The sequence below is a fragment of the Podarcis pityusensis genome (assembly GCF_964106645.2).
Source record: "Podarcis pityusensis genome assembly, chromosome: 9".
Classification (NCBI taxonomy): domain Eukaryota; kingdom Metazoa; phylum Chordata; class Lepidosauria; order Squamata; family Lacertidae; genus Podarcis; species Podarcis pityusensis.
In genome coordinates, this window is record NC_138034.1 from 41,650,662 (window position 1) to 41,663,867 (window position 13,206).

General features: G+C 41.2%; 1 protein-coding gene across 4 annotated transcripts in view; it reads left to right on the forward strand.

The window, feature by feature from the left end:
- The window catches only part of INPP4B (inositol polyphosphate-4-phosphatase type II B), a gene marked incomplete at its 5' end in the record, with an annotated part of 263,750 nt that overhangs the window by 208,663 nt on the left and 41,881 nt on the right, over window positions 1-13,206 (forward strand). For all 4 annotated transcript variants that reach the window (XM_081021869.1, XM_081021870.1, XM_081021868.1 and 1 more), the window contains 2 exons: window positions 592-804; window positions 7,657-7,804. In XM_081021869.1, the coding sequence (XP_080877995.1) occupies window positions 592-804; window positions 7,657-7,804 (361 nt within the window). The remainder of the gene's footprint in view (window positions 1-591; window positions 805-7,656; window positions 7,805-13,206) is intronic.

Sequence of the window (13,206 nt, forward strand, 5' to 3'; positions counted from 1 at the left end):
ACTTGCCATCATCAGTCAACATGGACCATTGCTTCTTATCATGCTTTGAAATTAGCTAATAATGGAATCACAGCAGGCAACAAGATTGTCACAAATTGTCTATTGGCTTTCCTGTGCTGGTTGTTGCTTAACCAGGGGTTCTCTAAATTTTTGAATTCTGGGTCCCATCTGCTTCTGCAGTTACTGTGCCTTATAAATACACAGATACACGCGCGCACACACACACACACCAACCAACTTTGCACTAATTGATTTCCCCTCGCACAGTTGTGTGCAGACTAGTGCCAGGCTGAAACTTGATCCCAAGTTTCACAGGACCATGTGTCCCCTTGCAAATTGGGGTGCTATTTTCTGCAGCTCCCTTTGGGGCATTACAAATATTCAGAGAATTTGTGTCTCTTAAGGTGCCACAAAACTTCATTGTTTTCAAAAGCTTAGCATACCCTTGCACTAAGAGAAGTTGATATAAATAGATAACAAAATACATTTCCTTACCTAGTCTTTGGCGCCATTGTGGCAACTACAGGCTATACTGTAAATTAGATGTACGTTGCCTGCTTATTACTGACTGCACACTCATTTTAATTCTAGACAGAGTTATTTGTACATGCATTTAAGGATCAGCTGATCAGAAGTGCCCTTTTAGCTCTATACACAGCCCGTCCAGGTTGTGTCCTAAAAAAACCAACTGTGCCAAGGAACAGTGCTGAAGAGAGTGCGGATCAGTCAAATCAGGAGCATCCATCCCAAATCAAGAGACAAGATTCTATACCTCACCATTCGGAATATGACGAGGAAGAGTGGGTAAGTAGCCTCAAAGTTATGTTCTTGGATAAGTCCATTCAATTACAAATTGTCAGTTATGGGTACCATTGCATGCACTTTGGGCTTTATTATTATTATTATTATTATTATTATTAATTCCACAGGAGCATCCATCTTAGTCAGCTGCAGGAACCGCAACAGTGACACCTTAAGCACACTTTGTTACATGCAAGAACCGACTTCATGAATGTGGCAAAGTATGGCACAATAAGGCGAGCAACAAAGGGAGTGACCCAGAGTCCGCAGCCAGTATCGCTGCCTCAGAATATTCAAAGGATTAAAATCTGGCAACCGCATTCCCAAATTTCACTGAAGAATCACTGTCATTGCAAGGAACAAAGTGTAGGAGCCAAAGTGTTGATTTACTGGATGCGTGGAGGGAAGCAGTTCTAGGGATGAATCAGTGACCTGAACAAACTCCCATTTTGAGTTTACAAAAACTTACATGACTTGTTACCTGGAGGCAATTTGTTTGTTCATCACAAGCAATCAGAGATGTGGCTATTTAAAGTCTGGCTTAGCTTCTCTCTTCTCCTGTACCTTTACAAGGGAAAAGGTAAACTGGGTCACAGCTTGCAATTTGTTGAGCCAAAGGGGGAGAAGTAGGGTCTGTCGGTTATTAAGAACATAATAACTGCCTCCCCAGATCAAACCGAAGATCCTATCTGCGCCAGCAGTTTCCCACCTACAGTGGCCATACAGGAGCCCGTTGATATCCCAGAAGCTATATCAATAAGCTATATAGATATATATAACTTTTTGAAGGCATAATCATGCATTCCAACTGGAAATTTATATGCGGTGCCCAAGCACATGGTGAAAACAGTAAATATATACAACTCTACAAAATTAAAATGCCAGAAGCAGCAGTTTAAATGCTTTTTCATATACTACGCAGGATACCTCCCTGCTGGACACGTTCCTCCTGCCCATCACTTTCAAAGGAAGAAAGGAAAGAAGGGGGGCTGCCCAGGACAGAGAAAGCTGGCAGATTAATGACATGCTTCATACCACCTTGCAAACTGTGGGGCAGCTTTTCTCACAAGTTTGCATGAAAAAACGGCATTTTAAGAGTTCATGCTGGAAGTTTCTGTTTGTGCAACGCTGTTAGTTACAAATACTGTCAGGCGGTTAAGATCAATGCCGATTAGGCTGCTGAGTAAAATACAATTGGCCATGGTATTCCTAGGCAGCACCAAAGCAATGCTAACTCCGTAAAGAAAAATATTTCACCTGATGGTTACAGATCGTCTCTGAATAGTTGTTCCCATTTTCTCTCACCAGCTGTTTCTATCATTCCAAAGCCTCCCTTCAGGGAGGATAAAAAGTCACTCCATACATAATGCAAGAGTTAGGTGGGCAGAGTGCCATTTGGAAGCTACTGTTGTATATTTCTAGCTAGTTAGCATGCCTGGTTAGAAAGTACTTTATGAACAGCAGTGGACACATATGAAAAGACAACAGAGTTGTAAGTCCAGGCTTTACTTACCCAAATTTTTGAAAAGAGAAATTTCAGAATGCGTGTGAGAAGATAACACAGTTGATTTGCCAAAACAGATCTTCTAGGAACCTGTGTGGTGTAGTGGTTAACGTGTTGAATTAAGACCTGGGAGACCAGTGTTCAAACGCCTACTTGAGCCATGAAGCTGGGTGAACTTGGGCCAGACACAGTCTCTCGGCCTAACCTACCTCACAGGGTTGTTGTGAGGATAAAATGGAGGAGGAGCATATACAACACCTTGAGCTCCTTGGAGAAAAGGTGAGGAAATAATAATAATAATAATAATAATAATAATAATAATAATAATAGAGACACAATAACTATGTAATCATTGCCCCTAAATATATATATTGTAATATCTTAAGTGTGTCATCTTACTGCACCTTAAGCACAGAAGAAAGCAGGATCAGCCCAGCCATGAGGCAAACTGAGGCAGCCGCTTCAGGCGGCAGAATCCAAAGGGCATGCCTCTCCCTCCCCCCGCATGCCCACTATTGAAAAAGCAGTGGCTTCTGGATTCTGTCAGAGTGCCATGCTTACCAGGAGAGGTCACACAAGGCATCCAGAGCCCTCTGCATAATCTTGTGGTCTCTCACACAATCTCCCCAGAAGCCATAGCTGCATGATGCCAGTAAGCAAGACTTTGGGTTTTTTTGGGGGGGGTAGGGGGAAGCAAGAGGAGCAAGGCACATACACAGGACAGCAGTTTTCCTTTTCACCTCAAGCAGGAAACCGGGATGAGCTACCACCTAAAAGGAAGCACATTTCAGCCACACTTTAGGAGACATAAACATGCAAGTTCGGTTGCAGCACAGAAGCAAGAAGGGTTATGGTTGAGAAATATCAAAAATAGTACAGACAGAGGGAAGAAAGGACTACCTTGCTAAGCAGTGAGGACAGTTTTCTACAGCAAGAATATTTGCCAGAGTTTAGCCCAGCTTCAATTCAGATTTTGAATGCTTGCTTGCCCTCCTCCTCCCAAGATGTTTTACTTTTCTTTGAGGAAGAAAAATGTACCTTTTGGACATGTCTTACAGTGATTCTATTTTAATCTTTATATACATGCACTTGTACTATAATGGTTGAAAGGGAAATAAGATTCTGCCCCCACTTGTGAACCAGAAGGCAGAGGGAGGGGAGGATACAGCTAATCATTGCTATTCTGAACCTCAGTGACTTGCATAAAATGTGACAGTGAAGTTTGGCCCATGTCCCAGTATATCTCAGTAGCTATCAGTGTAAACTGGGAATACTTCCAGTGAAGTTAATTGCCTAACATAAATGAAAATGTGGGAAGAACCAGTCCTCCTAATACTAGACTTACCAAAATGCTTCAGCTGTCATTGTATAAGTTCATGTGGCTTTGGGTAAAATTCAAACTGGCCTGAATTGGGCCAATTTGAGCCTCTGGTTCAGATTCAGAACCTGTTTCTCTTTAGTGATATTGTTGTATGGTTATGTGTTTGTGTTTTCTTGTCTACATTTTACCTTTCTCTCTCTTTCCAATTTTTATCTTTTCCCCTTTGTGTCAAAACTGAATTGTAAACAAACATTTGCACTAAGTCAAAACACTGAATACCATGCTGCAATATCTGGAGACAGCAGGGTGGGCTGGATTGTGGAAAGATGAGGAAAGGGAAGGAGGGGGTACTTTGTCACAAACAGCTATTCTAAAAAAACTGAAGTAAATAATAAGAAACAATAATATAAATAGACACCATGGGAGGGTGATCATTATCAGGATCTCAGCAGGCAGGAAACAGGGTTAAGGGTGGGGGTGGGTTTAACTCTTTCGTCCACTGCTGTGGCCTTCACAAAAATAACTCCTTTGAAACTGCTAATTGCATTGGGAGGGAAGTCATAGTTTCTTCAGGGCTGCAGCAGGGGAGGAAAGGGTTACTCTGCTTGATCAGGACAGGTATCAAGCCCCTTGCCTTGTGGTTTCTATTTACATTTCACACACACACAAACACACACACACACACACTGCAAATAAACCCTTAATGGCATGTCTAGTTTGGCCCTAATAAACATGCCAGTTATTTCTATTTCACTATTGTAGACTGCTGTCTTATGCACACTAAGCTGTGAGTAAAATATCATTGAACAGTGTTTCTTGCTAATGAGTAAACATACGGAAGATTGTACTGTTAGAAGCATTTTTGTCAAGGTTAAGGGGGATTTCTATTTTTCATTTTTGCAAAAGTTAGAAGGTTGCATACTTCTTTCAGTGCCAGTACAATACAGTCTTTAAACACCATGTTGTTATGCTTGTTATGCTTGAAATGAAATAGAAATTTAGCATTGATTTTTACCAAAGGCTTATTTTAGTTGTCTTTCAGAAATAAAAAGATCAAATAAGGGCAAATCAACTCGGGGATTGAGAAAAACTCACGAGTTTAATTTTACCACTGTGATAACTCCCACGGGGGTGAAGTTTTAGTTCAGATAAACATGTGTGCACTTACAGAACAAGGACATGAATAACTTATTGCTAAGCAGGGTGTTGGTTTTTTTAACAGGAGTGAGTCAGGTTTGATTTCAGGGTTTGTCAGAGATGGGGGGAAAATAGGTTCTGGTATATAGATTTTTAAACCAGAGAGAGAGAAAAGCAGAGGGAGATAGGTTTTCTGAGTAAACACCCAAGGGAAATAAATTATTTCCTATGAAATAAAAATATTTAAGCTAAAAACACATTCCTTCATAATTCCTCTCTTGAGTCCACAGGTAATTAGATCATTTGTTCATTCTATAATCCATTAGTCAGGTAGGACTTTAGAAATAATCTGGTAAGTGGGGGATTTGTCAGCTATTAAAAGCAGTACCCAGAAATATGAAAAGTAAACACAAACCAGAGTTATTTATAAAGGACTAATGTTTGCAAAAAACAACAACCCTGCAAACCTTCTATATAAAGATGCAGATGCAAGGTGGCTGGTTATGGCAGATAGGGCATATACATGTCAATAATTGCTGGCACAATACTGTACTTTTAAAAAAATGTATTCATGCTGCAGACTGAGATTGTATAAGCTTTTGAACTCTTCTACAACATTATCATCATGTTATAATTTTCTCCTACTTGGCATTCTATCCTGCACTTTCACATATCTCTTTAGAAATATTCCACTTTTACCTGTCTTTAAATTATTGTTATACTGTTCCTTTTCTTTCATGGGCAGATAGAAATAGCTGCTGACGATCTTGTTGATAATTCAGCTCATGTGCCTTTACCTTATTTCAACAGCTGATCAGAAACGTGAAGCTAGCTAGATATTGTAAGCTAGCTTTACCATGTGATTGAAGATCCAGTAGTTGAGTTTACAAGTAACTGTGACATGCTGAACAGTTATGTAATGCTGATTGAACCTGATATATCACTGCTTAAGGCATCTGATTCTCTCCCCATAAAACTTGTTTCCTGATTTCCATGGCCTATTAAAACCTGCTGTTAATGAACAGTCAAGTAAGCACAATTGTTTGAAGTCACAGCTTTAATCCACCACGGTTCCTTTTTATTCTTAGAATGTGTTCTCTGCCACTGACCCACTGCAAACATAAACCACAACACCACAGGCATCCATGCTATGCCTTGCATACTTGCAAACACAACGAAATGTTTACTAGCCCTCAAAAAATTATGGAGCTGAACTTAAAGATGGTGAGCACAACCCAGTTATTCTTTCTTGATCTCTCAGTGGCTTTCAGTACTATTGACCATGATCTCCTTCTCAGCCAACTTAGTGGGATGGGTATAGAGGCGCTGTTTTACATTAGTTCCAGTCCTATGGGTTGGTTTCCAAGAATGATAATGAGTGATTGTCTTTTGGCCCCTTGGCAGATGTGCTGTGGGATATCATAGGGTACCATTATGTCCCCAATGTTGTTTCACATCTATATGAAGCAATTTAGAGATTCAGAGATTTGGGGCAAGGCCTCATCAGTATGCTGGTGGTGCCCACCTATATTTCTCAGTAGCACCCAAATGAAGAGAGGCTGTGCAAACCCTGAACTGGTCCCTGGACTCAGTGGTGGACTCTGAATTGTGGCAAAACTGAGGTGCTGTAGGTGAATGGTTCCCAAGAACAGATAGTTGGTCAATTGCCTGCTTTGGGTGGGGCCATACTGCCCTTGAAAGATCGGGTTCATAGTCTGGAGGTGCTCCTGGTTCTGTTTTGTTGCTAGAGGCCTGGGTGACCTCAGTAGCTAGGACACCTGACCAGTGTCATCTGTGAGCTGGTAATCACAGGCTGTATTACTGCAATGCTGCACTTGAGATTTGTCCAGAAGTTGTAATTAGTGCAAAATGTAGGCAGCTCGAGTGCTCACTGGGGCAGGATATAGTCAACATATTACCCCACTGTTGAAAGAATTGCACTGGCTGTCAGTTAGCAACTAGATAAGTTAAAGGTGCTAGTTTGATGCGCAAAGCCCTCTATAGCTTGGGACCAGGTTACCTGAAAGGTGGCCTTACTTGTATACCCTATCAATCACTGCACTCTGCAGGTAAGGGCCTCTTGCAGATATTGTGTTATCAGGAGGTCCATTCTTCATAATGTCGAAATGGGGCCTTTTGTGTTGTTGCAGCTCCCCTTTGGAATTCCTTCCCCTTGAATATTAGAAAATGGCATCCTTTGGGCACCTACTAAAGGCCTTCCTCTTCCAAGAAGCCTTTTACGTTGAGATATTTCCCTGTCTGCATCTGTACTGGAATTGTTTTTAGGATGTTTTGTTGCTTTATCATGTGATGCTTGCTGCCCTGTGCTCCTTTCACAGGAAGGGTGGGATACGAATTTAATTTTATATGACTTTTAAAAATGCCACTTCCCACTTGGAGGTATTGAGTATCTTCAGGGACTGGGCTTCTCGTCAGTTATGTAAACATGTACTAATGTATTTCATCTTGAAGAAAATAGCTATACTCTTCCCTTAGAATATACATCAGCCCAAACAGCTTCAGATGCACAAGAATAACCTTTGCCAAAATAAATTTGAGAAAGTGGGAGCTGTGGTCCACAACTGTATATGTGACATCATATTTGTCAGTCTTTGAGGTATTACATGTGTCTTTCTCTTTGCTGCAATATACTAACATGGATGCTCCTCTTGGAATAGTCTGTGGCAATTCTAAACACAGTGGCAATCCTAGAATAATTTATTCTGCAATTGTACTTTTGAAGTAAGTAACAAAGATCTTCTGCTGAAGTAGATTCAAAGCTGGAATATATTGTTTTGTTATTATTCACTATAGTAAGGAAACTAATAAATCTACTGTTGTGTCTTTAAATGCATTTTTAAATATTGAGTGGTGATACTGATACTTTTTTCAGGACAGGGTGTGGGCCAATGTGGGGAAGAGTTTAAACTGCATTATTGCAATGGTGGATAGACTGCTTGAGAAAGACAACATGCCCAGCATCACTACGGAAAATGGAAACGACCCTCTACCAGCAGAGCATGTGACGTCTCATCTAAGTGGTAGGAAGCACATTTTTATTATCATTGAAGAGCTGAATAAAATGAAAAGGCCACAGGAAAGAGAGAGGAGGCGAGTTGGTAGATGAAAGTGCTGATGGTATAGTTTTGCATGATTCTGGCCTTGAATGTGGGGAGATTATTTATCAAATTGCATCTCCATAGTGGAGTCAAGAATTGCTTGCAGTGCTTAATTTTTGTGTGTGTGCTACAAGGAAACCTCTTTGAAAGAACAGTCTTCTGCTTTGAAGTTTCTGACATATTTTAATCTGCTTTAGGCTCTCCTTGAAAACAGTATTCAGAGGAAGAGTCAAGTGCACACACTTAACCCTTACCAGGCTCGGTAGGAAATAGAGGGAAAGGCAGTTGACAGATGCCTCTTTGACATAAATTTATGTGCTGTTTTCAAAATAAATATATCATTGTGGTTTGTGCAAACTATCTGAATAGTGGGGTCATAGTCACAACTGGTTTCTAGCATGAAAAATAGAGGTTTGTCCTGTTGTTGGTCACAGTTACTACTTGCAGTGGGATCCTCTGTATGTGTGCTCAGAAGTAATTCCCATGGAGTTCAATGGGACTTACTAGCATGCATAATATTGCAGTCTTAATGCTTATTGTTGTTTAGTCGTTTAGTCATGTCCAACTCTTCGTGACCCCATGGACCAGAGCACGCCAGGCACTCCTCTCTTCCACTGCCTCCCGCAGCTTGGTCAAACTCATGTTCGTAGCTTCGAGAACACTGTCCAACAATCTCATCCTCTGTTGTCCCCTTCTCCTTTGCCCTCAATCCTTCCCAACATCAGGGTCTTTTCCAGGGAGTCTTCTCTTCTCATGAGGTGGCCAAAGTATTGGAGCCTCAGCTTCAGGATCTGTCCTTCCAGTGAGCACTCAGGGCTGATTTCCTTAAGAATGGATCGGTTTGATCTTCCTGCAGTCCATGGGACTCTCAAGAGTCTCCTCCAGCACCATAATTCAAAAGCATCAATTCTTCGGCAATCAGCCTTCTTTATGGTCCAGCTCTCACTTCCATACATCACTACTTAATGTTTATTTTGTTTATTTTGCACTAAATATGTGCCAGTGGAGCTACAGTGACAAGTGAAAGATGAATCCGGACTCACTTTTAACATAAAATAAAATAAAATGAATTTTTGCTAATGGAAATAGAAGGGCCTGTTCTCCTAAGCATAAGGGAAAGCATGGTGGGTGGTGCAAAGGTTAGAGTGGGAAAGCAGAATGAAGAGAATTAACAGCAAATGACATTATAGGTAGTGAGCTGAGAGTGAGAACCAGATAACAAGGAGCAAAGAGGTGGGCAGCTTTTCAATGCAATGAGTGGGAGACGGAGCTTTTTTCAGAAAGCAACAGGGACAATCAGAGTCACAACTGCTGGCTAATTAGTTAAGGGAGCATTGGGGGAATCATGAGACCAAAGGAACAGCTAGAGAAGCACTTTGACAAACAGAAAAAAACAAAAGTAAAAGAACAAGTAGTTTGTGAAGTATATGGCTAAGGGATTATGGGTAGGGTGTAAAGATGAAAGTCAGAGGGTCAAAGCACCACCATTAGCAACGAGGTATGTTTTATGACAGTATTAATAAGATCTTTGGTTTTGTTTACTCTTGAAAAGAAATGAGTGACTAATTACCACTGTGATCCTGCCTGTGCTTGACAACCCACACATATGCACTGTATCTTACTTGTTAAAGAACAGGTTCTGTAGTGTTTTCTACAGTTTGTGTTTAGCCCAGAAATCTTAGACTGCTGGAAGCTGTCCAGAGTGGCTGGGACCGTCCAGTCAGATGGACGGGGTACAAATAATCACATTATTACTATCATCATTGGATCAGAGAGTTGGAAGGGACCCTGAGGATCATCTGCTCCAGCTTAGAATAGGTGACCCATCAGGTTCTTTCCAGCTCTGTGCATCTTGACTTTGTGATATAAATAAACTGGACTGCTACTCACACAAGATCTTGTGATGCTGTCAATTTGTAACATTTCTGCGAATGCAAGTACTGAGTGCCCAAACTTAGGCATCCAGTAATAGATAACTAATATTATGAATTGCTGTGGAGAATGTTCTCTGTGGCTTTAACATTTTTTAAATTCCCTACAACTACTGACCATTAAAACACTGGTGCTTTAAAACTGTGTGGCACAGCTTTCACCTTGGGATTTTCAGTTGCAATTTCCACAGTAATGTCTTTACTGTAGGAGGCAAAGCTAACATATGCATGATTTACTGTGCATGTACTCGCCACCCCAATTTGCTATAACATTTTATATTTGTGGCTGTAGTGTGTGTGTGTGTGTGTGTGTGTGTGTGTCCGTCCAGCAGTAAGTTGCTTGTAGTAGATTAGCAAATGGAAGATATTATTTTAAGGAAAATTGTTGTTCGGATGCTATGGAATCAAAATAGAATTTCCTACAAGTCTGTGTGCATTCTGGCACCCTATAGAAAAGAATAAAGACAACAAAGCAGTAACACTTAATTGTTTAAATGGGGTTTTTTTTTGGTACCATTCTTTTGACGCAACACTTCTGTGGTGTGGTTTGCTGTTCTTTTACATGCTTGTGGTATTTTCTGTTAAAATCTGCATACCCTCGATTTATTTCTTAGATAGCTAGCTTTAAATTAGGAATATATTGTCTCTGATCCTTCTTGAAGACCAATGTTTGAGTACTTTCTTAAGGCTGAATTTGAGAGATCAGTTTCCATGGTAACTATCTATGGTGTCATCAGCACAGTATTATGATTTCACTGCAGGATAAAGCAAGTAGAAAGCATTCATTTTTTAAGGTAGAGGATTGTTGTAAAGCACTGTACGGTCTCTGTGTTTGCAGGAGAAAATTAAAGTTAATATTTTCCATGTCTCTTTCCATAGAATTCAGGCTGTAGATTTCCCTTTTTCAAAATGAAGTCCCAACATTGTGAGGATTATCATACTTGCTGTACACAAAGATTCTATTTATTAAGGGCTGAATTTCTGATCACTCGGTTCGCCAACTCCACTGTCATCCCCCCCCCCCACATTAACCCACTATAACTTCCCTTTCCCAGCCCAGGCAACTACTAAGCTCACTTTTCACCTTCCCATTCCTATTCTGAATTTCTCTCTTCTGTTCTGCAATCCCACTTTGCACCTGTTTTCACCTTCATGTGCATGTCCCTTCCTTTTGTGGACCCCCCCCTGCACATAAACCACCCACATGTAAACCACCAGAATCTTCCTCCTCTCACACATTGCAACTATGAATTACCCTTTTCACTTTCCACCCAGTTATGAGGGCCCTCTTTTTCAAACCATTTCGTGCCACTGCTTCCGTCTTCAAACCCATTACCCTGGTCCCTCCTCCCTCCTTTTTGTGATCTCCTTTGCACCCCCTCTTTTCACCACCACTCCCCTTTTCTTTCTACCTTCCTCCTCACTTTTTTCAATTCTCCCTTGCACATAGATAAAAAATAATAAAAATTGTGCAGTAGCACCTTAGAGACCAACTAAGTTTGTTCTTGGTATAAGCTTTCGTGTGCATGCACACTTCTTCAGATACACTGAAGAGACGGTGAGCTCCCGTTGCTCGGTCCCTGCTCCTGCCAACCTAGCAGTTCGAAAGCACATCAAAGTGCAAGTAGATAAATAGGTACCGCTCTGACGGGAAGGTAAATGGCATTTCCGTGCGCTGCTCTGGTTCGCCAGAAGCGGCTTAGTCATGCTGGCCACATGATCCGGAAGCTGTATGCCGGCTCCCTCGGCCAATAAAGCGAGATGAGTGCCGCAACCCCAGAGTCGGCCACGACTGGACCTAATGGTCAGGGGTCCCTTTACCTTTACCTAAGGTGCTACTGGACATTTTTTTAATTTTTTTATATATTTCAACTATGTCAGACCAACACGGCTACCTACCTGAATCTAGACCCTTGCACATAGATCACCCCCATATCTATGCCTTATCCTCTTTCCTATTCTGCAGCCTCCTCTGCACACCATTATCACCTTCACCCCCTTTCTCCTACCTCCTCCTTCCTCCTTTTTTCCAACTCTCCCTTGCACAAAGACCATCACCCCTTTTCTGTGCTGCTGCTTCTCTCTTACTTTGTAGCCTCCTTTGTGCACATACCCATGTTGATAGGTGTTGCTGTATCTTTAAGATGAATAAAACCTTAAAATGCAATCCCTTTCATTAAGGTTGTTCAGTTACAGAAGGCTAAGTTCAGTTGACAGATGTACATATATGGTGTTCACGTGCTAATAAAACATTTCTTCTAAATTACTACATTGTATCTGGAACATGATGGAGGAGTGAAATACACTGTGGGAAGGTACTATGGAATGTTTGAGGGCTCTGCATCCTTTATCTCCCTCACATGAAGCAGCTGAGGAGTGAAAGAGGGAGAAGTTTAAAACAGCATTTTCCCCCTTTCACTGTTTCTTCCTTCTTGCTGTACTCAAACAATGGCAGAGATTTGAGTAAAGCAGAGATGGAGAGACTCTGAGCCATTGTGCCCAACCAACTAATTTTAATAAGAAGCAGTAGCAGAGATGGGTAGATGGGTAAAACACAGAAGCCAACACTAAAAGGCTATTACAACAGTGCATTACCCAACTCCCTTCTTGTTGTACTCAAACCTTATTTTAAAATGCCACTATCCCCCATGTCACCCCCTGCTTGCTCTAGTCAAATCTCTGACATTGTTTAAAATCTGCACTTTCACCCCGTGACTTGGAATATTGGAGGAGGAAAGCACAGAGACCAAGGCGATAGCACTAGTTTTCAAAAACGATTTATTGATTTCACCCGTTCAAGAGCTCACAGTCATTCAACACATTCACATGTGATCTGCAGGGATATAGTTATCAAAGGCAGTTGCTCTGTGTAACTAGATGGCTAGTTACTAGCACAGAGGAAGGATAAAATAAGGTGACGATGGATGCTTCACAGTGCTCATTTAGGTGCTGCAGAGGGTTTTGCCCCCAAATGGCTCTGTCTCTCAGCTTCCTATACTCTCTGCTTAGACTCTTATTGTGTGACAAGTAGACTGACATATTGATTGTAGACCTTTAGGGTTGCATGCCCCTTTTCTGGCTGCATGATGAAAGGTCATCATCTCTGACCTTATCAGGGTGTCTCTAGGCAAATGGGCACAACTGTCCTGTAATGTGACATTTATCTTCCCAAGAAATCTTGTTTCCTAAAATAAAAGCCCCATTTGCCAGAGAGAGCCATCAGCCAACTGGAACTCCCCCACCCCTTTTTTTGACAACCTCACAGAACAACTTTTCCAAATATCTATCCTACTCTTATTCATGTAGGTCATAATTGATGGCATTAGAAACAGTAATATTGTAAAAGTGACAAACTGTACATGAATATATATTCCCAAAAATTTCAGGCTTATT